The sequence below is a fragment of the Bufo gargarizans genome, chromosome 2 (assembly GCF_014858855.1).
Source record: "Bufo gargarizans isolate SCDJY-AF-19 chromosome 2, ASM1485885v1, whole genome shotgun sequence".
NCBI lineage: Eukaryota > Metazoa > Chordata > Amphibia > Anura > Bufonidae > Bufo > Bufo gargarizans.
This window is the reverse complement of record NC_058081.1, coordinates 459,480,969-459,503,813: the sequence shown is the minus strand read 5'-3', so window position 1 is coordinate 459,503,813 and position 22,845 is coordinate 459,480,969. Positions and strand designations below refer to the sequence as shown.

The following is a 22,845-nucleotide window of genomic DNA, read 5'->3' as shown; positions in this document are numbered from 1 at the left end:
ATCAGAAAAACTGCAAGTGTTCTTTGAAAACCACAGGCGTTTTAACCAAAGCATTACCAGCCCAATATTCTGTGCAGCTGGTGATAGTGCTTCATTTGTTGATATGACAAATGTCAGATAGTAATGCAGTGGTAAAAACAAATGCATTTTTTCTGATACGGGTTTTCTAAATCCTCAAAAACACTGAAAAAAAGCATAACAAATGTAAAACCAGCCTAAACAGTGTGCCAGTTTTTTTTTGAAGCAAAAACAAATTGATTTTTTTTTAATCCTAGAGAACCCCTTTAAAGGGAATGTGTCATCTATACTTTCGGTTCTTAAACCCAGACAATGATAAATATTCATTTTTCTCATCTCATTTTCGGATTGCCGATTTTTTATTTTATTACATTTATATAATTATGCGGAAAGCCTTGAGTTGCTGATAACGAAATTTCCAAGTGATGCTTTACAGCAAGCCAAAGCAACCTGTAGTTTGGAGATGACTCACTGACTTCTATGGAAGGATGTTCTAGGCATCCACTGTTACCTGTGCAGAGGTCATTACCAAGGAAGGGGATAAAGTAAATCATGACCATCACCTTTTTTGAATTGTGCTATCCTATGATTATCTATACATGGGAGCTACCTTTCATAATAATAATCTTTACTTATATAGTGCCAACATATTCTTCAGTACTTTACCATCATGATGATAATGAGATGACTGCTGAAGAATGATCGCTACAGAACAGGAACTATCAGGCTCGCAATTTTTTTTAAACAAATGTAGCGACATAGAAAATGAACAAAAGAAACTGCAGGAAATGGTATAAAAAAAAAGTCTGATAACACATTCCTTCTAAAAAACTGCTGGGACTCCCACTTAAAAATGAAGGTGTCAAGTTCACAGTGGAGAAGTGACTAAGCATGGCCTAGACTAGGTCATGTTTCTTCCACAGAATTAAATAGTATTTTCCCATTCCTAACATTTATAATATATGGATAGGATATGTCATCAATGTAAGATTCATGGGGTCCAAACAGTGGAACCACAACTGATCTTTCCTAGGATCATTCCACTCTCTTTATATGCCAACTGTGGTCCTGAATGGAGAGTAGACACCCTTCTCCTCTGCAACAGTGGGCATCAAAATGCTCTTACTTTTGTGGTATATTTAGTGGATAGGCTACACATGGGAATACAACACTTTCTATATTTATAAATGTATTGCTCAAACTTGTGGAATGTGTTTAAAGAGTTATTTTTGCCCATGCATTACTTACTCCCAGAACAGATGATAAATGTGCGATCAGTAGCGGTCTGAATGCTGGAAGTACCATAATTATGGGAAAGGGGATCTGCAAAACCCTGTGTGAACGAACAGTGATGCACATGCATGACCTGTGTTTACTTCTATGGAAGGGCCAAGTACTACACTCTGTCAGTTTCAGAGACAGTGAAAAGTAAAGGCCCCTTTACACAGGCCGAGAACCCACCAGATAATTGCCAATTCATAATTGAGTGTTCATAGGAATGCTAGTTAGCGACTATCTGGTGGTGTAAAGGTGACACCGATTACCTAATGAATGAGCGTACCATGGAGAAGATCACTGTTTGTCAATGCAGTGGTGTCCTTCACCGACGAGCAGGCGCTTGCCAGGAAGGAACGGTTCCTTCCTGACAATCGCCTGCTAAATCGTCCTGTGTAAAGGGACCCTTAACAAGGTATTGCCATCTCAGACACTGAAAAGATATTGTTAGGATATGCCCCCAATGTCTAATAGGTGTGGGTCCCAACTCTGGGACCCGCACCTATACTTATAATGTAGCCCGAAAAAGGCTGGAGAACATACTGCACATGTGCGGCCGCCCTTCATTCACTCCTATGGGAGTGCCGAAAATAGCCAAACGTTGGCTTGGCTATTTCCATCAGCCCCATAGAAGTGAATGGAGAGGTGACCATGCTTGCGTGGTGCACTTCCCAATCATTTCAATGGGACTCCCAAAAAATAGCCGAGCATGCCGCTCAACATTTTCTGCGCTCCCATAGGAACGAATGAAGGGCAGCCGCACTTGCAGGGTGCACCCTCCAGTTCTTTGTGGGCTCAGTTCTAAGTATAGGTGTGAGTCCCAGAGGAGGGACCTGCACCTATCAGACATTGGAGGCATATCCTAGTGATGGAGGTGGGAATACCCCTTTAAGAAGTGCATGGAGCAGTGGTCACACTTGTGCACCCAACAAATTACAGTGGGGATCCTGGGCCCTCATTCTCGTGATCAGTGGCGGTCCCAGAGGTTGGACCCTCACCGATCATATATTTATCACCTATCCTGTGGATAAATTATAAATGTCAAAGGAAAACCCATTTAACAATTTTAGTGATCAGCAACTGATTATTTCACTGTCACATTACAGGGACTTGGCTGCCACTGAGTCAGCACAAAGAGGTTGACAGCAGTTTGGCCAACCCCTGATCTTGTGGATATATTTTATGTCATACATTTTCTAGGGCTAGATAAGGAAACTAATTCCTGAATATGAAAAGAAAATCAGTGTTTAACAACCTGTGGTTCATTGTCACCCAGATCCACAGACATGTGGTTCTTGGCAAACAGACACAACTGGCATGAATTTATACTACAGACGCCCAAAACAGCTTAGTGCACAACTTGAGATGACAGCTACAGTATATGGAAAAGGCTTGAGAAACATATGCAGCCACTTCTGGGGAATGCTCACTTTCTTGCATCTTAAATAGCAATTATTTGTAAGATATCACGTTCCCTGCACAGGTTAACCCCTTCACGACTGCCATAAGGCTATATACGTCATGCTATCTACACATACCCCGTGCAGATAGCACGTATATAAACGTTATGGCACCTCTTTAATCTAAGCGCTGTAAAGCTTCTGCCCCTGCACTGCTGCTGTCAGGGACCAATTAGAGTGGTCCCTTACCGACGATCGCTCCGATTGGTTAGTCTGTGCAGACTAACCAATAGGAGCACGGCAGTGTTAAAATGCCGGTTTCAGGCTCTGATCTGTGCCCCCTGATGTGTGTCCTAATATCTCCTGCCTGCTCGGTCTGTACCCTGTGCGCAATCTGTTGGCATTACTCTGCACGCGCCGGACCCTGTCTCCAACTGTGCCGCCTGTGTCCCAAACTGTGCCGGTCTGTGCTCCCTAGTGCCATATGAGCCTTCTGCCCTTCTTATTGCGGTCCTCCTGAATTTGAAGGCACCATCAGCAGCAATTGTCAGCTCAATGCTGACACTCTGCTATAACCCCTTAGATGCCGCAGCAGCAGAATCCATGGGGTTAATAGAGGGAGGGGGCTCCCTCTCTCAACCATCGAACTGCCGCTCTGCGATGGCAGCGGCCCGATGGCTGCTATGGCAACCGGACGTGTTGCAAAGCCATCCTGTGTTGCCATCTGCAAGGAAACCTGATAGTACTATACTTTGCAATGCAAGAGCATTGCAAAGTATAAGACAGCCCTCATCCCCACTGGATCTTCAAGATCCAAGTGGGACTTAAAAATAAAAAAAGTAAAAAATAAATAAATATATATATAAAAAAAAAAAACTACCTTTTCACATATGAACTACTCATGATTGGTATCGCTGCATCTGTAATGACCTGATCTATAAAATGATTATGGCAATAATGCCACATGGTAAATGCTGTAAAAATAAAAATAAAAAACTATGGCGGAATTGCTTCACCTCCCATAAAAAATGAATGAAAAGTGATCAAAAAGTTATATGCATACTAAAATAATATCAATAAAAACTACAGTCTATCCCGCAAAAAATAAGCCCTCATATAACCATGTTAATGAAAAGATAAAAAATTTATGGGTATTAAAATGATTTTGGCGATACAAAAAAAAATAAAAGTTTAATAAACTTTATGATATAAAAGTGGTAGAACATGAAAAAAAACTATATATATTTGGTGTTGCCATGTCCGTATCAACCCACAGAATAAAATTATCTCATCAAATATACCACATTGAGAACCACATAAAAAATAAAAAACACTGACAGAAATGCAATTTTTGCCTGTCTCACATCCTACAAAATGGAATAAAAAGCGCTCAAAAAGTCATACAGACCACAAAATTGCACCAGAAAAAATTACAGCCTGTCCTGCAAAAAAACAAGCTCTCACAGCTACATTGATGGAAAAATCTAAAAAGTTATGGGTTTCAATCTGAAAAATAGACATTTCATAAAGTGATTTTAGGATATAAAAGTGGTAAAACGAAAATAAAAATAAGGGTACTTTCACAATTGCGTTTTTATTTTCCGGCATAGAGTTCCGTCCTAGGGGCTCTATACCGGAAAATAACTGATCAGTTTTATCCTCATGCATTCTGAATGGAGAGCAATCCGTTCAGAATGCATCAGGATGTCTTTAGTTCAGACTGATCAGGCAAAAGATAAAACCGCAGCATGCTACGGTTTGATCACCGGCCAAAAAATGCGAAGACTTGCCTGAATGCCGGATCCATTTTTTTCCCCATAGGAATATATTAGTGCCGGATCCAGCATTCTAAATACCGAAATGCCGGATCTGTCCTTCGGTGCAGACCGGTAAAAATGTGAAATAAAATCAAAACGGATCCGTTTGTTCGTATGACAAACGGACAGACTGATCCGGTCCTGCAATGCATTTTTAAGACGGTCTTAAACTGCAATCAGTTTTCCGGCGACGCAACTGCCTGCCGGATAACTCTGCCGCAAGTGTGAAAGTAGCCTTAATTTGGTATCGCCATAACCGTATCAACCCACAGAATAAAATTATCTTATGAAATATACCACATGGAGAACCCTATAAAAAAAATTTAATAAAAAAACACTGGCAGAATTGCAATATATAATTTTTCATTTTCACAGCCATGTGTTTCTAAATATTATGAAATGCTTGTGACGTCACAGTGGTCAGTAAACCTCTCAACACATTATTTGAGGGGTGTAGTTTCCAAAATGGAGTCACTTTTAGGGGATTTCTTCGGTAGGGGTGCCTTAGTGTGTCTTTAAATATGACACGACACCCAAAAGCCATTCCAGCAAAATCTGCTCTCCAAAAACCATATGTTGCTCCTTTCCTTCTGTGCCCTGCCGTGTGCCTATACAGCAGTTTACGAACATAAATAGGGTGTTTTTGTAAACTGCAGAATCAGGGTTAATAGATATTGAGGTTCGTTTTCTTGTTAACCCTTGCTGTGTTATAGGAAAAATTGGATTAAAAATTAAAAACCTTCACAAAAACTGAAAATTGAAAATTTTACCTCCATTTTCCTTTAATTCTTGTGGAACACCTAACATAGTTTGTAAAACCAGTTTTGAGTAATTTGAGGGGTATACTTTCTAAAATGGGGTCATTTTTTGGTGGTTTGTATTATGTAAGGACCTCAAAGGGACTTCAGAACTGAACTGGTTCTTGAAAATGGTGGTTTTGAAAATGTTATAGAAAATTAGAAAAACCGCTTCTTAAATTCTAAGCCTTCTAACCAGTGATGGCCAGTTCGCAGTGTTCGCCAATGAACACATGCGGGCTGCCATCTTGACTCAAGTTTGGCGACGCACAGGTAAGCCGTCACATGTGCTTGTGCCGCGAACTGGTCTGAAACAAATGTGGTTACGGGGAGCAGGCAGTTCCGAGAACAGCCCGATGAAGGCCCCCGGCGGCTGTTCTCGGAACTGCGTGCTCCCGGTGACCGCATTTGTCAAGATGGCAGCCCGCATGTGTTCGTTGGCGAACACTGCGAACTGGCCATCACTGCTTCTAACGTCCTAAAAAAATAATAATGTAATTTTTTAAATGATGCCAACATAACGTAGACATATAGGGAATCTTAAATAAAAACTATCTAATGAGGTATCAGAATCTGCCTTTAATGTGTAGAAATTCAAATGTAGAATTTTTTTTTCAAAATAATATAAAGGTAAACGTTATCGACCCAAATTGACCCCTAACATCAAGTACGAGATGTCACGAGAAAACTATCTCAGAATGGCTTGGATATATAAATAGCATTCTAAAGTTATCACCACATAAAGTGACACGTCAGATTAGCAAAATTAAGCCTGGTCACGAAGGTGAAAAATGGCTTGGTCTTGAAAGGGTTAATGACTAGCCTCAGGAGAGCGATGACATTTTATATGCATTTCCATTTGTCTGATACACATTGTGCAAAGATCAAGTTACTCCTATAACTGCCACTACCCAATATGTGAATGAAATAAGACATAATTGTTTCTTAAAGGAACACTAAAGAGCCCTTTACATGGGTCAACAATCCGCAAAATAACGAGTAACACTCGTTAGCGAATATTTAGTGTAAAAGTGCCGCGATTACCTTGTTGAACAAGCAGAATGCTCATTCGCTGGGTAATAGATCATTCATGTGGACACAAAAATCCATGTTTCCCAACAGCAGGTTGTGCTGTGGAACCAGCCTATGCTGCCTACAAACAATGATTCTTTATGGGAACGAGCGATGGCATTAGTGATCACTCCTCACCCTACTGTGGAGGAGATTGCTGTATGTAATGGCAGCAGTCTCCTCTGCTGACGAGCAGGCGATTGTTGAGAAGGAACGCTTGCCTCCTGACAACCTGCTGCTGTGTCGTCCTGTGTAAAAAATGGCAGCAGTTACTGTACTTCCTTACTATCTTCCCTGCCTTTGATATTATATCGTTATGTGAAATGGTCGGCAAGTGTTAATACAAATAACCAATGTCAATGAAATTAGATAATACACATAGCCACGTTATATAAAAAAAAAAAAAAAATCACATAATAAAATACACAGATATGAAATAAAAGGCAGACACGTACGCAGGAGAAGGTTGTGTATTATCCTCTTCATCATCACTGATGATCTTTATATCTGGACAAGAAGATCAACTATTTCCCCTCAGGTCAAACCTGTTTTTGGCAACTGGCCGCAGAAGAATCTCTACCTATCTGCTCTGTCTACATAACAGCATTAGACACGCCACGCTCCAATGCCTAAGCAAAGTTTGACCCACTTAACTACTGTCTGACACAAGAAAATAGGATCAGGAGGAAATTTAGGCATAGGCTCTCTGCAACATTTCATCAACACAGTTTGTTTCAGGAGTATGCAGGAAACATGGCAAGAGTTCCGTTTTTTTGTATTTTTTTTTTTCAAACAAAAAGTGCTACTACTACAAAATACTAAACTTTTAGAAAATATTAAAAGGGTCCCCTATTTGAATGGAGTGGTGTTCAAGCATGCACGTTGCCACTCCACTCAAACATTGTGGGACTTCTAGAGATAGCCAAGCTCTGTACTCTGCTCTCTCCGGCCATCCCATAGTCTGTGAATGGAGCGGCAGCATACATGCTTGACAACCACTCCACTAAAACGGGTGACAAAGAGCCCCTGTCTCCATAATCAGTGGTGGTCCAAGGGGTTAGATCCACACAGATATAACAGTTATACTCTATCCAGTGGTGCGGCAGGATCAAACAGTCTCTCAGGTGCTCAGGTGGTTAATCCGGGGTTTAAAAAAATAAATAAAAATTATGCTCACCTCATCCACTTGCTCGCGGAGAGATGTGATTGAAGAAAACTTGCCAAAGGACCTGCTGGGAGCGTGATGACGGGCAGCCAGCAAGCGTGATCATGTGGTGACGTCTTCACGCTCATTGCAGGTCCTTTGGCAGGTTTTCTTCAATTAAAACTGAGCAGACGGCCTCTCCGCAATCAAGTGGATGAGGCGAGTATAATTTTTTCATTTTCAGCCACCATTTTAGGAAAAACGTATTCATTACCACAAAGCGTGAGGAAATTTGGCTTTGCTGCGAATCGAAATTTTCCTAAACTTCAGATTGAATTCCGCTTCATATTATTTTATTAACACTAATTACGAGACTGTGAGTGCACTTCGGAGGATCAGGAGCACACGGAGCATGTTTCTTAGACTGAATTGGCCTACCTGTTTCATTGACCAGAGAATATGGAAGATGCTGCCTCTCTACACATTCAGGAATGGTACAAAGTCTATTGATGGGACCAACTAGAGCTGCCAAAAACAGCTGCACATACATGCTGTTGTAAAGTAGCATAGAGTAAAAACATTGTTCTGTAAGTACCAAGGGTGTAATGAATGGTTCTTACTTGTTATATACATATGTTCTTCTCTTATTGATCTTCCTATCATTGAGGAATCTTTTATAATCTTCCACTCCATCCTTGACTGCAATAACAAGCATCACTATGACAAGTGGCACCATCGTGATCTCCTTATGGAACACTTCTACTTGAGGCATCCAGTTCAAGATTGCAAGGAAAAGAAAGTAGATGTTGGCAGACCTGTGTAAGGAAAAGATGAAACCGTCAACAAAGCCATGCCGATAGAGACGGCATACAATTGATCTAATTATATTAGCACATTGTATAAAAATATAGTTTGCTGAGAATTCAGTAGATAATCCTCTCATTACTGTTAGGTGTAGGTTTGCCTACAATGCCAGTTTCCGAGGACCTGAAATCTCTCCTGACGTGTCAGCTTGCATTCCCCATGTAGTACAAATTCTGGAGCATCTATCCTCATTACTGTGCGTTGTTTCACGCCATCAGTATTTCTGCCAGAAGTTATAAATGAATTACTAGCAGTTTGTGATGAAGGTCCAGATGTGGGTTAACAATTAGGGGTGTGTCCCTGCAAAGTCTGATTCTGGCAGCACTGATTGGATAATGTCAGACTGTACAGAGACACCCCCCCAATTGTTAACCCATATCTGGCTAGTAATTCATTTATAACTTCTGGCAGGAATAATAAAGGAATGACATATCACAGAGTGTTAAGAATTGATGCTCCATAATTGTTATTACAGCCGGATACAAGAGGTTACAGTCAGGTCCTCTTTAACTACCCTCTCCTACTATCAGAACTCAATGAACCACGCTGTCTACTGTTTTCCATGGCATCGAAAACCAATAAGGCAAAGTGTTCTAAAGAGAAGGCTCTACTGCGACCTCTGTTGTGTACTGTAACTTGCTGTTGACTTTTTTTTACTTTGCTGGGACTTTATATTCAAATTTTTTCCTCTGGATTACATCAAGAGTTATGTCTCTTTCATGTGCAGTGAACGTCTCCAGTTCATATGAATGGGAATATTACAGTTTGCATCCTTATGAATACTCCTACTGCGTAGTTCTAGATTTACAGTCACCTATCATATAATATATGAAAGTATATTACTACTAAATAAAATAAATAAAAAAAACAAGCCTGTCCGAATCTTAAACCAATCGTTTCCAGATTATAACATTCAAATGACTTCCAAGGATCAGCCAAGAAAATAAAAGACTTATTAAATATAATTCCAGATAATCCGGATCTGTACTGATAAAACTAAGGAATTACAGGCAAGGACCTGGTGGATATTTCTAACTATGAAACTTCTAGCCATAAAGCTCATTTAAGAATGTAAAATAATTTTAACAAAACACTATTTCCAAGAAAATACAATAATTTTATAATCACAAATCATAAAAATGGATTTGTAAAATAAAGACTTATTTGTTTCTTTACTGATCTTTAAAATGAAAGTATTTATTTCCTTCTAAAATCAAAAGACCTCTGTAAAGATAAATCCCTCCAGTGCCTTTGATGAAAAATTTATTCAATTTACATTTCCTGGTTAATTTTTTAGAAATAGGCCTGTGCCTCCCACAGGAATTATCCTTCAAATTTACTGAAATCTTTGAAGGCAAATCTGACTAATTTGACAGAATGGGGGTTACTGTACTTGGGGGTCCTTTAAATATCAAACAAATTTGCTCTTTATAGCAGGCCTGAAACATATATGTTGCTAAATGTAAAGGGGGAATACAGTATATTTTATTTTAGATTCAGAAATTATATTCAAGCATGCAGAATAGAAATAATGCATTACTATTTTAATTGTCCTAGTTATATATTTTTATTGAAAAAAATAAATAAAAAATTTTGGACTGACATATTGGACATACGCATCTCCTTACCCACTTCACATTTGGACCTGTGGCGCTAATTCAGGCAATGTACTAGAGTGAATTTTATTTCGATTGACATAGGCATCTCCTTGAACAGGAATGTGTGTGCTTTATCACACAATTAGTAGACATAAGTGAGCATGGGTTGAGATGGCGTGGAGCTAAACGCAGCCCAATATCTGTGTGAATATTGTCTACTATAAACACACACTTGGGCCCTTGCTAGGACCCTCGGGATAATTACTGACAGCAACAAAAACGGTCCTCTGACCAAGAAATCTCTTTAGGGGTACTAGCTATATATGTTTCTAAAACTACATCTTTTATAGAAAAGAAAAAATGGGTATGATTAAAACTTTTAGGACTAAGCAGAGGGTATCAGTTTTAACACCAGTATATGGCAGTACTAAGATATGTGTTTTTTTGTTAAAACACTGTTTGATAATAAATGCTGCTTGTTGAAAACGGAGTGGTGTGTAGTTTTTTTTAATTAGTATAATATCAACACCTCTATATATAACCTTTTTGTATATTCACTTTTGCACCCTCTATGGCAGGGGTCAGCAACCTCTGGCACTCCAGGTGTTGTGAAACTACATCTCCCATCATGCACACTTGCTTTGCTGTTCTCTAAACGCCCACTTAAGTGGGAGCTGTAGTTTCGCAACAGCTGGAGTGCCGAAGGTTGCTGATCCCTGCTCTATGGTATTGCGGTGTATAGTGTAATGTGTTGCTGGTAACAGCAACAATATGTTCTGGGGGTGGTTATTATGGGGGTGGTAATTAGCAGTGTGATTCAAATGTGATATTGATCGTTTCATGTACTATCACCTACTAACTATGTTAGTATAGCAGTAGTCCGTTCAGTGCTTTATGTTATAGCACTATGTGGTTCATAAACACTGTTTTCAAGGGACGAACAGTGTGTTATTATGTGATATCAGCACCCCCACATGTAGACGTGTTATTATTATGTGATATCAGCACCCCTACATGTAGACTTTTAATGTATTGATGTTTGCAGCCTGTTTAGACTTGCAATGTATGACACGTTGTGCTATGGGGGTGACAGACTCACAGTATAATGCTATTGCGGTATTCACCGCTAAGTGTGCTATTACATGCGCACTGATTGTTCACTCTGCTTGTTCACATATGCTATGCTATGTGGATTGTGATTACAAGCACTGAGCAGACTGGTCACATACACAGTTCACTACACACACAACACACTATCCATCTTCATTTTCCCTATCATTTCCAATTTTTTTTTCTATAATAGCAGTTTTAAGTGAATATAATAAAAGATGTAGTTTTAGATACATATATAGCTATTGTCTACTATGCCTCGTGTAGGCCTCCAACAGTCATGCAGATCTGTCATCTGTAAATAAAATCCTCCACCTGTTAAGAAAAATGAGATGACTCTTCTGACGTTGTCCCAGTCTACACAATGATGAAATGTGAGCTGCAGAAACGTCATTCTACTCTGTGTTCAGCAGTACCAACTGCAAAATCCGGAATATTTCAGGACTGTTTTACATAGTTAGAGCCCATTCACACAACCGTATGGCTGTTCCCGCGTTGCTGATCACAAATAGCAGGTACGCAATACATGGGCACCATCCATGTAAACACCAAATTGCGGATGCAGATCTATTGGCTTGAATGGGTCAGCGATCCCCAAATTATGGCAAAAGATAGGACATGTCCAATATTTTGCGGTGCTGAGGTACGGATCAGAATGAAACACTCTGAAACCCTTCCATGGGCTTTCGATCCGTGCCTCCGGCACCACAAAAGATAGGACATGTCCCATCTTTTGCAGTATCTTGGGGATCGCAGACCAATTCAAATTAATGTGTCCGCATACAAAATGTGGAGCTAACACGGTTGGTGCTTGTGTTTTGCAGACCGCTATTTGCAGTCTACAACACGGGCATGGCGCCATACCATTGTGTGAATGGGCCCTTAGTGAGAAAAAAAAAAAGAAAGAAAGAAAAGACATACAAGTTTATATTTAAAAAATGATTAAATATCTTATCTAAGCAGTACCTGTAAAACTGTTCAAATAGGTTCTTTGGTAGAAATGTTAAAAAACTATATTTAGTAGTTTGGATTTTGTTTCCATCGTAAAACCTGGAAACTCTCTTGAAGTCTCCTTCCAATTTTCTGTTATTGGCAAATACTACCCGTTGCTTTTTCAAGTTGTAAATTGGACCTTTTTTCTTAGGTGGAAGAAGAGGAGTTCTTTCAGAAGGATATGAAGAGGAATCTTTTTGTAAAACTTGCTTCCAACGGTAGAAGCTTGAATCCATGGATAAAATGCTATATTAGAAAATAAAAAGTAACACTAATAGTTACACACTACACATACTTGTTTACTGTAATTGCACTATACTTATCTTATTACTGTTGTACCCTATCATAATGTACAATGCACATGTTGTAACATGGAGACAACAGCATAGAACTATGACTATCTCAAAATGTGCATGGTCTTCTAGCCATAATAATGATAATACACATAATAACAATAACATAGTATTGACATGATATTTATTATTCAGACCTAGAGAACGAGAAAATTCCTCTAGTAGTTCCCTCGTTCTGATTGTGAAGGAAGTAAATTGAACTCTTTAATATAAAAGCATTTGACTTCTGAGAAGTTTGAAACTAATTTGTATTAAGTTACTTTTGTTCAGATGAAAGAGAGAGTATAAGAGAGATTATACAGGGGGAGTATGTAACCACCCAGGAATATTTCTAAAATACAGAATAGCATCCAGATCTAGTTACGTACATCTTCAACCATCAATAACTTATGCAGTCACGTTATGTAATTCCACATATATGTAACCCCATAAACTCTCTGCAGCACTGTTGTCTGTGGTGCTGGTCCAGTATTCCTGCCGCTATTTGCTGACAAACAGCTGCCATAATGTTCCGGGATACATGTGACCACTGCAGCCAATCACAGTTTTTCGCTACAGTATCTACAGCTAAGGACAGTGATTGGCTGCAGTGGTCACATTTTTTACTTTAAACTATTCTAGGGTTTGTCCAAGATTTTGAAATCTCGACAACCCCTTTATGCAACATTACTAGGCATCAGGCTTACCATCAGAGACCGTTATTCTGCAAAGTGTGGGACTAATGAGATGGCAGCTAGGGCACTGAAATGGAGGGAAATTTTTTTAACATATCAGCCAAACTTTTAAGCATAAATATGCTATGGGGTGTTTTTACCACTAAAAAGCCATAAAACACCTTTTTTTTTTAAATTATTAAAGCCATACCGCATGTATTCTTTATGGCATTTTTGTCTTTTGTGGTGTCTTTGTATTAGCACACATTTGAAAAGTGTGTTGAAAAATGCCACTAAAAGCCTGTGTGTGAATAAAGCCTAAATGAGTTATTGGTTTTGGACAACCAATATCCATTAGCAGGGTTCCTTCACAAAAAAACTATCATGGTTGGGAATGTCTTGTGGCACTGGAATAAAATGGCTGTCAATGACTGTGCTACAGTAGGTTCTTAAGAGAGAGATAGCTGCTGTTTAGCATCAATAGACCACAGTCCTACTATAGTGACCCAACCTCTATTAAAAGTGATAGTTAATTCTTAACACCTGATGGCTTAAGACTAGGATATGTCATCACTTCCTGATCAGTGAGGGTCAAGTTTCCCATTTTTTCCACAACATTGCCACTCCTATGCACCTGTAACTAAAGGGAGGATCATCAACCCTACTAACTTAATTTGCAGGTGGACATGACTAAATGGTCATGACATGTTGTACCAAGAAGCTGCTGAAGGAGCTTCTCATCCTTTGTTCTTTGGTTTGGTGTGTGTCCCAGAGCTTGAACCTCCCACAAATTGTGAAATTATGTTATATTATAAAAATTTGAAGTGTCTACTTTACCCATTTAACCTAGAATTTCAAATCTGACAAACTCTTCAAAGGCTTTTTACTATAAAATAAAAACTTGTAGGGAGACACTTGGACACCTTTGATTGGGTGTTATATTCTACAATATGTAATTAAGGTTAAACACATTGTTTGCTGTAGAATACATGGTCGAGAGTGAACTTAATGATGGTTGAACAAATTGAGTGGTATACAAAACATGGTTAGGGTTTAACAGATTGGATGAGTGACACTTAGTGCAGAGGGGCAGGGTGAGAAGTAGCTGAATGCAGAGAGCTTCACAGGGAAACCCCACCTGTGCATTAGAAGGATCTGGCAGAATAAAAGTACATATTCACGCTATTAGGAGAAAACCTCCCCAAAAGGAATGTTGAAAACCTATCCAAATTGGTTGTTGTAGAATACATGGTTGGGTTAATCACATCGGTTCATGTAGAATACAAGAATGGAATTGAACACATTGGTCGTTAAAAAATACTTGTTTGGTATGGAACACATTCGTTGCTGAAGAATACATAGCTGCTTTAAAGCGGCTCTATCACCAGGATCACCCCTATTAAGCCAGGCACAAGGCTTGGTAGGGGTGATCCTGCAGTTTAAAATAATACCTTTCTCCTCACTGCCGGCGCCATGCTTGTTGATAAAATAATATTTTATTCCTTTGCTGGAAGGCAATTTAGAGCACCAGGAGGCTTTTTCAGTACGAGCACTGCTATGCGACGTCTAAACACCACCCTCCCCCCTTGATTGACAGCACTAGAGTACGTTACCATAGTGTGTTTAGATGTCAGTAGAATACATGATTGGGATTAAGCACATTGGTTGGTGTAAAGTACATGGTTGGCTTAAACACATTGGTTGGTGTATGATACATGACTGAGAATGAACACATTGGCTGGTTGGCGTTGAACACACTGTTGTAGGACGGATGGGGTTAAAGTCAATAGTTGTTATAGTATACATGATCTGGACTGAATATATTGGTTATTAAGGAAGACAATCAGGATTTCACACATTAGCTGTTGTAGAATACATGGTTGGATTAAACACATTGGTTTTTGTAGAATACATGCTGGGGTGAAGACATTGGTTGTTATGGTTGTGGATAAACAAATTGGTTGTTGTAGAATACATGATTGAGAAGGGTTGAGCACACGATTGGGTTAAACTGGTGCAAAGAGAAAAGGGAATTGGAATCTAATTGCTTGCTATGGACACCCTTTGCACCATTTTGAAAACTCTCCCCCATTGGTTGTTGAAGAATACACAGTTGGAGTTCAACACAGATATAGCTAATTTACAAATGTTATGTAACAATAACTGAAATGCTGCTTCCATGGGAGTTAACAAGCCTTTTCCTGATCAACAGATTAGTTAGGGCAGTGTTCTGTGTCCACTCCAGTCCTCAGTGTCAGGCCAACAGACTGTACTGTGCCCACTGCCCACCACTCATATCGGGTGGCACAGTACCTTGCAGATAAAAAAGTAATTTAATTTTTACCCTTTAATATAATTGCAGTTGCCTGCCAGTGTGTGTCAGGCCCACAGACTGCACTGTGCCCACTACTCATATAGGGTGGCACAGTACCTTGCACGCATAGTACCACTAATCAAAAAAAAAATTACAGGCAGAGGCAGGCCGTCATGGTTGTGGTGCTGGGATTTCCTTTGGCCCTAGAATAATGCCCAGTGTTCAGAGGCCACATACCCTGAACTCAAAAAATTCTGAGGACATAGTTGACTGGCTTACACAGGACACCCAATCTTCTACAGCTTCCGCTCGGAACCTTGACGCACCATCTTCCTCCAGCTCAGCTACGGGCACCTCTCAAGTTACCACTCGCCCGCCCGCCGCCGCCACCACCAACACTAGCACCACAGCCACTTCACTTATCTGTCAGAGGAGTTATATACACATTATTTGGAAGAAATGAGTGATGCGCAACCATTATTGCCAGAGGATGTCTCAGTCAGGCAGCATTACACACATGGATGTACGGTGTGATGATGATGTTGTACCCGCTGCTGCTTCCTTTGCCGAGTTGTCAGATACAAGTGAAGCGGTTGATGATGACGATGTGTCCGTGGATGTCACGTGGGTGCCCGTTCGAAGAGAAGAACAGGAGGAAAGTTCAGATGGGGAGACAGAGAGGAGGAGGAGATGAGTTGGAAGCAGGGGGAGGTCGTCGCAAGGAGCTAGTGGCACAGTCAGACAGCATGTATCGGCACCCGGGGTCAGCCAGACAGCATGCCGGCATTTTTTGTGTGTGTCTGCCTCTGATAACAACGATGCCATTTGCAACCTGTGCGAAAAGAAACTGAGTCGTGGGAAGTCCAACACCTACCTAGGTACAACTGCTTTGTGAAGGCACATGATCTCACATCACAAACACCTATGGGATCAACACATGATGAGTACAAGCAGCACACAAACTGAAAGCCACATATCCTCCTCCTGGTCCAGCATCTTCAGCCACGTCAACCACTGCTGTCCTCCTTGCCCCCTCTCAACCACCCGCCTCTCACCTTCAGCAGTTCCTGCTCATCTGCCCACAGTCAGGTGTTTGTCAAGGACATGTTTGAGCGTAAGAAGCCAATGTCACAGAGTCACCCCCTTGCCCGGCGTCTGACAGATGGCTTGTCAAAACTCTTAGCCCGCCAGCTTTTACCATACAAGCTGGTGGAGTCTGAGGCCTTCAAAAAAAATTGGAGCTATTGGGACACCGCAGTGGAAGATACCTGGCCGAAAGGCAATCTCCAACCTGTACTCTATTGTGGAAAAGGAAGTCATAGCATGTCTGGCACACAGTGTTGGGGCAAGGGTCCATCTGACCACTGATACCTGGTCTGCAAAGCACGGTTAGGGCAGGTATATCACATACACTGAGCATTGGGTAAACCTGCTGACGGCTGGCTACCAAGCATGGAATGCGTGGCTCTGCAGAGGAGTTAGTGACACCGCCATGACTTGCAGGCAGGCCTGCTGCCACCTCCTCTACTCCTCCTACTCCATCCTCTTCGCTAATCTCCTCGGCTGAGTCCTCTTCTGCTGCTGCGTCTTGCTCCACATCAACTGCACCCCCAGCTCCCCAGGGGCTATTCCACATCCCGGATACGGCAATGTCACGCCGTCTTAGGGTTGACTTGCCTGAAAGCAGAGTCACATCGGACCAGCATTCCTGTCCGCCCTGAACGCACAGGTGGATTACCTTACCTTTATTAAGATGAACGAGGCATGGATCCCAAAGGGACTGACAGTGGGGGATGCATTTGACTAAAAAAAGGCCTGATGAGATGCCTTGGGCTAAAAATGGTCCACACGCTGCTGTATTTAATCTCTGCATGCCGGATGACTTGCGTGACTTATCTGCCACCAACTAGGGTTCAAGCCGCAATGTTTTAGTGCACTTTCTACCTGGAAAACATTTCCGGCTGCTAATACAGCAGCGGCTGCAATAATACCTAATTTTTCAGGCATGTGTACATGCCTAATTTTTCTGGGCTCTGGTGCTGCACTGTGGCTGCAAAAACAAAACAAAAAAAAAGGCCCATACAGGTGTCAATTCCCCTTCGTGATCGTTACCTTGTTGTGGTGAAGGGGCTTGCATATCACAATGAAGCGATCACCTCTATGAGTGTGTTGGCAATGTTGGCACATCTCTGGGTTCCTAAAATCTATTCCATACACCGGCCCCTGATAGGGGACAAAACAGAGATTAAACTGGTAACAACAGCTTCTGTGGAGCTGGGTATTTTTTGGCCGCGTTACTGAACGCTCATGCACAATGGCTTTAGGCTCATGCGTCCTTTTGCGGAGGTGAAAAACCTGGTCAGTCAAACCCAAGGCAACATCATCGACCTCATCCCATATGCATTTTTTTCTGGAGGGTGCCCTGCGAAGAGTGCTGGATCAGGCCGTAGATGAGCATGAAGAGGAAGAGTTGTGGTCACCATCACCACCAGAAGCAGCCTTGTCGTCGTTGATTGCTGGACCTGCGGCACCGCAGAGAGGGGAGTCTGAAGAAGAGGAGTCAGAGGAGGAAGGTGGCTTTGAGGAGGTGGAAGACCAACCACAGAAGGCGTCCCAGGGGGCTTGTTGTCACCTTTCAGGGACCCTTGGTGTTGTATGTGGCTGGATGGTGGAAGAGACCTTCAATGACCTCAGTGAGGACAAGGAACGGGACATGGCTAGCTTGATATCCAACCTTGTGCAAATGGGGAGTTTGCGGTTGTGCAAATGGACTGTTTGCTGTTGTTTGCGGTGCGTAAAACGGGGAGTTTGGTCTGTCACTGTGAAGCGGGCGTAACCCTTACACTACTTGATCGATACAACATCATACCTGATTGTATACACACACTGGATGTTTTAAAGCACGTTATTCCAAACAATTTAGGAATGTTAGGTGATTTATGCCCTTAATGGATTAAAACCCGACTCTGCATCAACTACGTAATTTTCCATGGGAGTTTTGCCATGGATCCCCCTCCGGCATGCCACAGTCCAGGTGTTAGTCCCCTTGAAACAACTTTTCCATCACTATTTTGGCCAGAAAGAGTCCCTGTGGGTTTTAAAATTCGCCTGCCTATTGAAGTCTATGGCGGTTCGCCCGTTCGCGAACATTTGCAGAAATTCACGTTCGCCAACGGAAAATGTTATGGTCGCGACATCTCTAATTACAGATTTACCATCTCGGACTCTGTACACTCTTGATGACTGCATCCATGGACGCTACAGCAATGGTACTTCCCAAGAGAAGAATTTTCCAAATTAGGAAGAAAAAAAAAAGAGGTAAAATAAAAGGAGATTTTTTTCTAAATTTCAGGTAATCTAAAATATTTCAGATATATAGGAGTTAATATCCTTTCTTCATGTGACAGCTGAGCTCATAAATCATTTTCTGTCATTTTTACACTAATAATAGCTTTCCACGGTCCTTCAACGTGGCCCTCTGCTGTGCTGTGATTTATTGTTCAATGAATACACCTGATGTCACAATGGATTTAATATAAACATCACAGTATATTTTGCTCCTCTTGCAAATTTTCCCATTATACACAATTTCAGAAATAATTAAGGGTTCACCGACCTATGCAAATCAATTAAGAATTTTACCACAGAAAAGCCGACAGATGAATACACGATCTATAATTAGATTTTACCTGGCTATTGCAGAACAATGCACATTTCTGAAATATTAAAATTGTTACTTGGGCTCTGCTCATGTTAATATTAAAGTACTTTACAGCCTAAAAGAGAACGTAAATTGAGCATAGTTTTTGTATAATGCAAATTTATATAACTTTTTAGTATACTTTGTGTTTAATTTCTTAAAGCGCTTGTGCCATAAACGACTTTTCGCCATAAAGAGTATTTTCATCAATTACTCTGGCTTTAATTTCTCCTTGAATTTTTTTTATTTTTTATAACTTAACTCATTTGCAGTTTTCTCATATCCCCCATGCTTGAATCCTACTTCATGGTCTGTCATGTGTCTGCTGTCCCAGGGCAGTGAGATGTGTCTTGACATCAGCAGATCATGTGACACTAAAACGCCCCTTGTTCTTACCAATGATACTTCCTACTTCCTTCCTGCAGGAAGTAACCTACAACTGAATATTTATACAAATTTACAACAGAATACAATGGCAGGCTAATCATTTTAGAATAAGGGCGTTTTGATAAATGGTGGTATTTGGGAAAAGTGATATAACAGTGATATCTGTTGGGCGAGATACATTTATATTTGTGGAACAACCCCTTTAAGAACATTAAGAGAGGTTCTTGCTGTCAGTTCATGGAAACTCTATTCTTCACATTCAGATCTGAAACTCTCACATAGCCAGACATTATAGTCCTGTTACATGGGCTGGTGCCAGACCAATAACAAGGGAATGGGAGACAAACCACTTATTTTGATTGTTTGTCCGCACATTCAATTTGCATATTGTTGCCAGTACATTTGCTGTTTACACAGGGCAATGTGCCAAAGGCAAATGAGGATGTTTGTGCAGCATGAAAGATGTGCCCACCTAACAAACGACTGGTCATGGGTCAGGTGATTAGTGGTCCCTTTATACAGGGTTATCAGAAAGTGTTTGTACGTTCCTTCCTCCCTGATAACTAGCCCAGTTCTCGGCCAGTATAAAAGGGCTCTTATAGACGTTCCATAAGGGCATATGAGCTTAAACCTAAGAGGGTTATGCCATGAGAAAATCTGGCCTGGTTTTTATTGCTGGCAGATCCGTGTCTAAATGCTGAAGGAGAATGCAGCAACATTGTAATGTGTGAACGGGGTGGGTCCATCAGACTGGCTGGAGGGGACCCCCTTTCTGTGGCTTTCACATGTCCTAAAAGACATAGAATAAAAATACTGTTTCTGGGATGTAACTGAAAGAAAGTGCACTCCATTGCTCCAGAAATAATTCTTAAGCTCTGCCTCTGATGCCACCAGATGTAAGACAGCTATCCTATACGTTAATGTTCAAACGTATAAATAGGCCTTTAGACATGACTCGGCCAGATGTACGGCCTAAAAGTCACACAGATTAAGGCGCTTTTTACTCAAAGAGAGATCGTACCCCCATATCCTGACTTAGGCCTCTCACCAAGTTAAGCCAGTACTCACTGCTTTGCACTGATCAGGTGCAATCACCCCAAAACTGCTGTCTGCAGATGAGGTGCTGGCACATTTAATATCAGAGTCATATCTCAAGACCTATTAGAAATATCAGCAGATCATCAACACTTTGTAGTATTTGAAGTAACCAAAAATTGTGCCATTTACCCATGTACAGTATATGTGTGAGCCAACAACAGAACAGTGGAGCAGTGAATGACGCAGTCATGCCACTAGTGCTTACACATGGGAATGTTGCTACCCTATCATATACCAACTAATCACTGTTTGGCCAACTGCTCCCAGATAGAGACAAGTGGTTAGACTTATATGCTACTAATATATTGCAGGGAACGCATATGCCACATATACACAGTACCCACCCTCTATGGAGATATTTATGTGTCTCCCCATTCACTTCACTTCTTTGTACCGGATTGTATGGGTCAGTACCTCCTTACTGTGCATGTTATGATTATGTAATGTTCCCTAGTAGGGATAAACAAACTTGTGTTTCAAGTTTGGCATAGAAGGTTAGGGGTTGTTTTAGAATTCCGTTATGGATTCCACTACAACGGACCATAACTTATGGTCTGTGGTAGCCAAATCCATAACGGAATTCTTAGATAACCTGAACCTTCTACGCCGAACTTGAAACACAAGTTCGCTCATCCCTATTCCCTAGTACTATTCACTGTTTAAAGGGGTTGTCTTACCTCTAGGATATGCCCGCAATGTCTGATAGGTGCAGGTCTCGCCTCCAAGACCTGCACCTATCTTTAGAACAGACCTAGCAAAGTGAAGGACGGCGCACTGCGCATGAGAGGCTGCCCTCCAATAATTTCTATGGGAGCGCTGAAAATAGCAGAACAGTGAGAGTTTGGCTATTTTCAGCAGTCTCATTGAAATGAATGCGCTGAAGTGCGGCCTCCGCTCCATTTACTTCTATGTGGCTGCCAGAAACAGCCGAGCGCACCGCTCCACTATTTTCGGTGCTCCCTTACAAATGACTAGAGGGTGGCAGCGCATATGTGGTGTGCCGCTTTCAATTTGTGGACTCCATTGTAAAGATAGGCGTGGGTCCAAGCAATAGGCCCCCAATGTCTGAGGTAAATGATGCTCTTTATTTTAAAAGGGAATGTGTCAGAAAGAAACCTATAGTTTAATTCAAGTTGTTTAAATCCTAAAATCCTGCAGCCATACAGAAGTATTACTCGGTATAAATTAAACTTTCACCTCCTCTGACAAGTAGGCAATGGTTAACTCCCGATAATTGCCTGCTGTGTGGGCCCATGTTAAGAGACTTTCAGTAGTCACCTTATTATCATAGGCAGGATTACAATGACAGATAAAACCTCTATAAATAATAGAGGATACACCATTTACAATAGGCGATGATCACAGCTTATCTACTGCCCTCCCCGTAAATGACCTCTGCACAAGTCACAGACTACACCTCCAATGTCTTAGCCCCATGGTGGTGCTGTAAAGCATCTCTCTAAATACTGTAAGCATCAGCTCAGGGAAGATGACTGAACCATTATCTTTAAATCTGGATTCGTCAGAATTTTTTTTATAGGCGACACATTCTCTATAAGCTTGTATTGTAATGAAATACAACCCAATGGAGATGGATTGATTATTTGAGCTTTGTTCTATATGCTGCTCTGTAGGTTTAACAGGGGGAAGGTATGCCAGACAATGAGGTTATACATGGCAGCCATTCAAATTAACGTAATGCATGGATAGGCCTGTTTCATAAGAGTAGAAGCCACTCTTACAGAGGGACTCTCAATTTTGCAACTACCCCATAAATGTAGGGGTAGTTGCATTTTAGAAGAAATTATTTGCACTGAAACACACGGTCTAAGGAGAAAGTTCATCATACCCCTATGCCATGTGTTTGGTGTTAAGTCACAAAACCAAAACCGCTATGAGCTGGCATAGATTACAGTCTGGCAAATAGACTGCCATAAAAGGCATTTCAATTATTTTACGCCTCGTCATAATTTAAATGCCTCCTCTGGTGAAGCAGACCTCATCAAGAGACATGCCAGTCTTGATAAATCAGGGCCTAAGTATTTATCCAAATTCTTTATGAAGTTAAAATCAATTAATGTGAATAAAAGCACAGTCACATTCTGCATGGACTAGCAGAAAAAAATAACATGCATTTCCATTAACATCTTTTATCACTGCCTACCATACCTCTTTGACATTCTTCCATCATTACTTGCACAGAACAGGAGGCTTTCCATGTGGATTCCTGTGCAGGTGACGCATGCTGTTTAG

At 41.0% G+C, this 22,845-nt stretch overlaps 1 protein-coding gene across 1 annotated transcript in view; it reads right to left on the bottom strand.

Annotated features, from left to right (window-relative positions):
- Positions 1–22,845, bottom strand: part of ATP10B (ATPase phospholipid transporting 10B (putative)) — a 483,468-nt gene that overhangs the window by 145,578 nt on the left and 315,045 nt on the right. The window contains exons 5-6 of the mRNA XM_044281032.1: positions 12,061–12,333; positions 8,143–8,337 (exon numbers count right to left, since the gene is read on the bottom strand). Coding sequence (XP_044136967.1) covers positions 8,143–8,337; positions 12,061–12,323 — 458 coding nt within the window. The 5' untranslated portion in view covers positions 12,324–12,333. The remainder of the gene's footprint in view (positions 1–8,142; positions 8,338–12,060; positions 12,334–22,845) is intronic.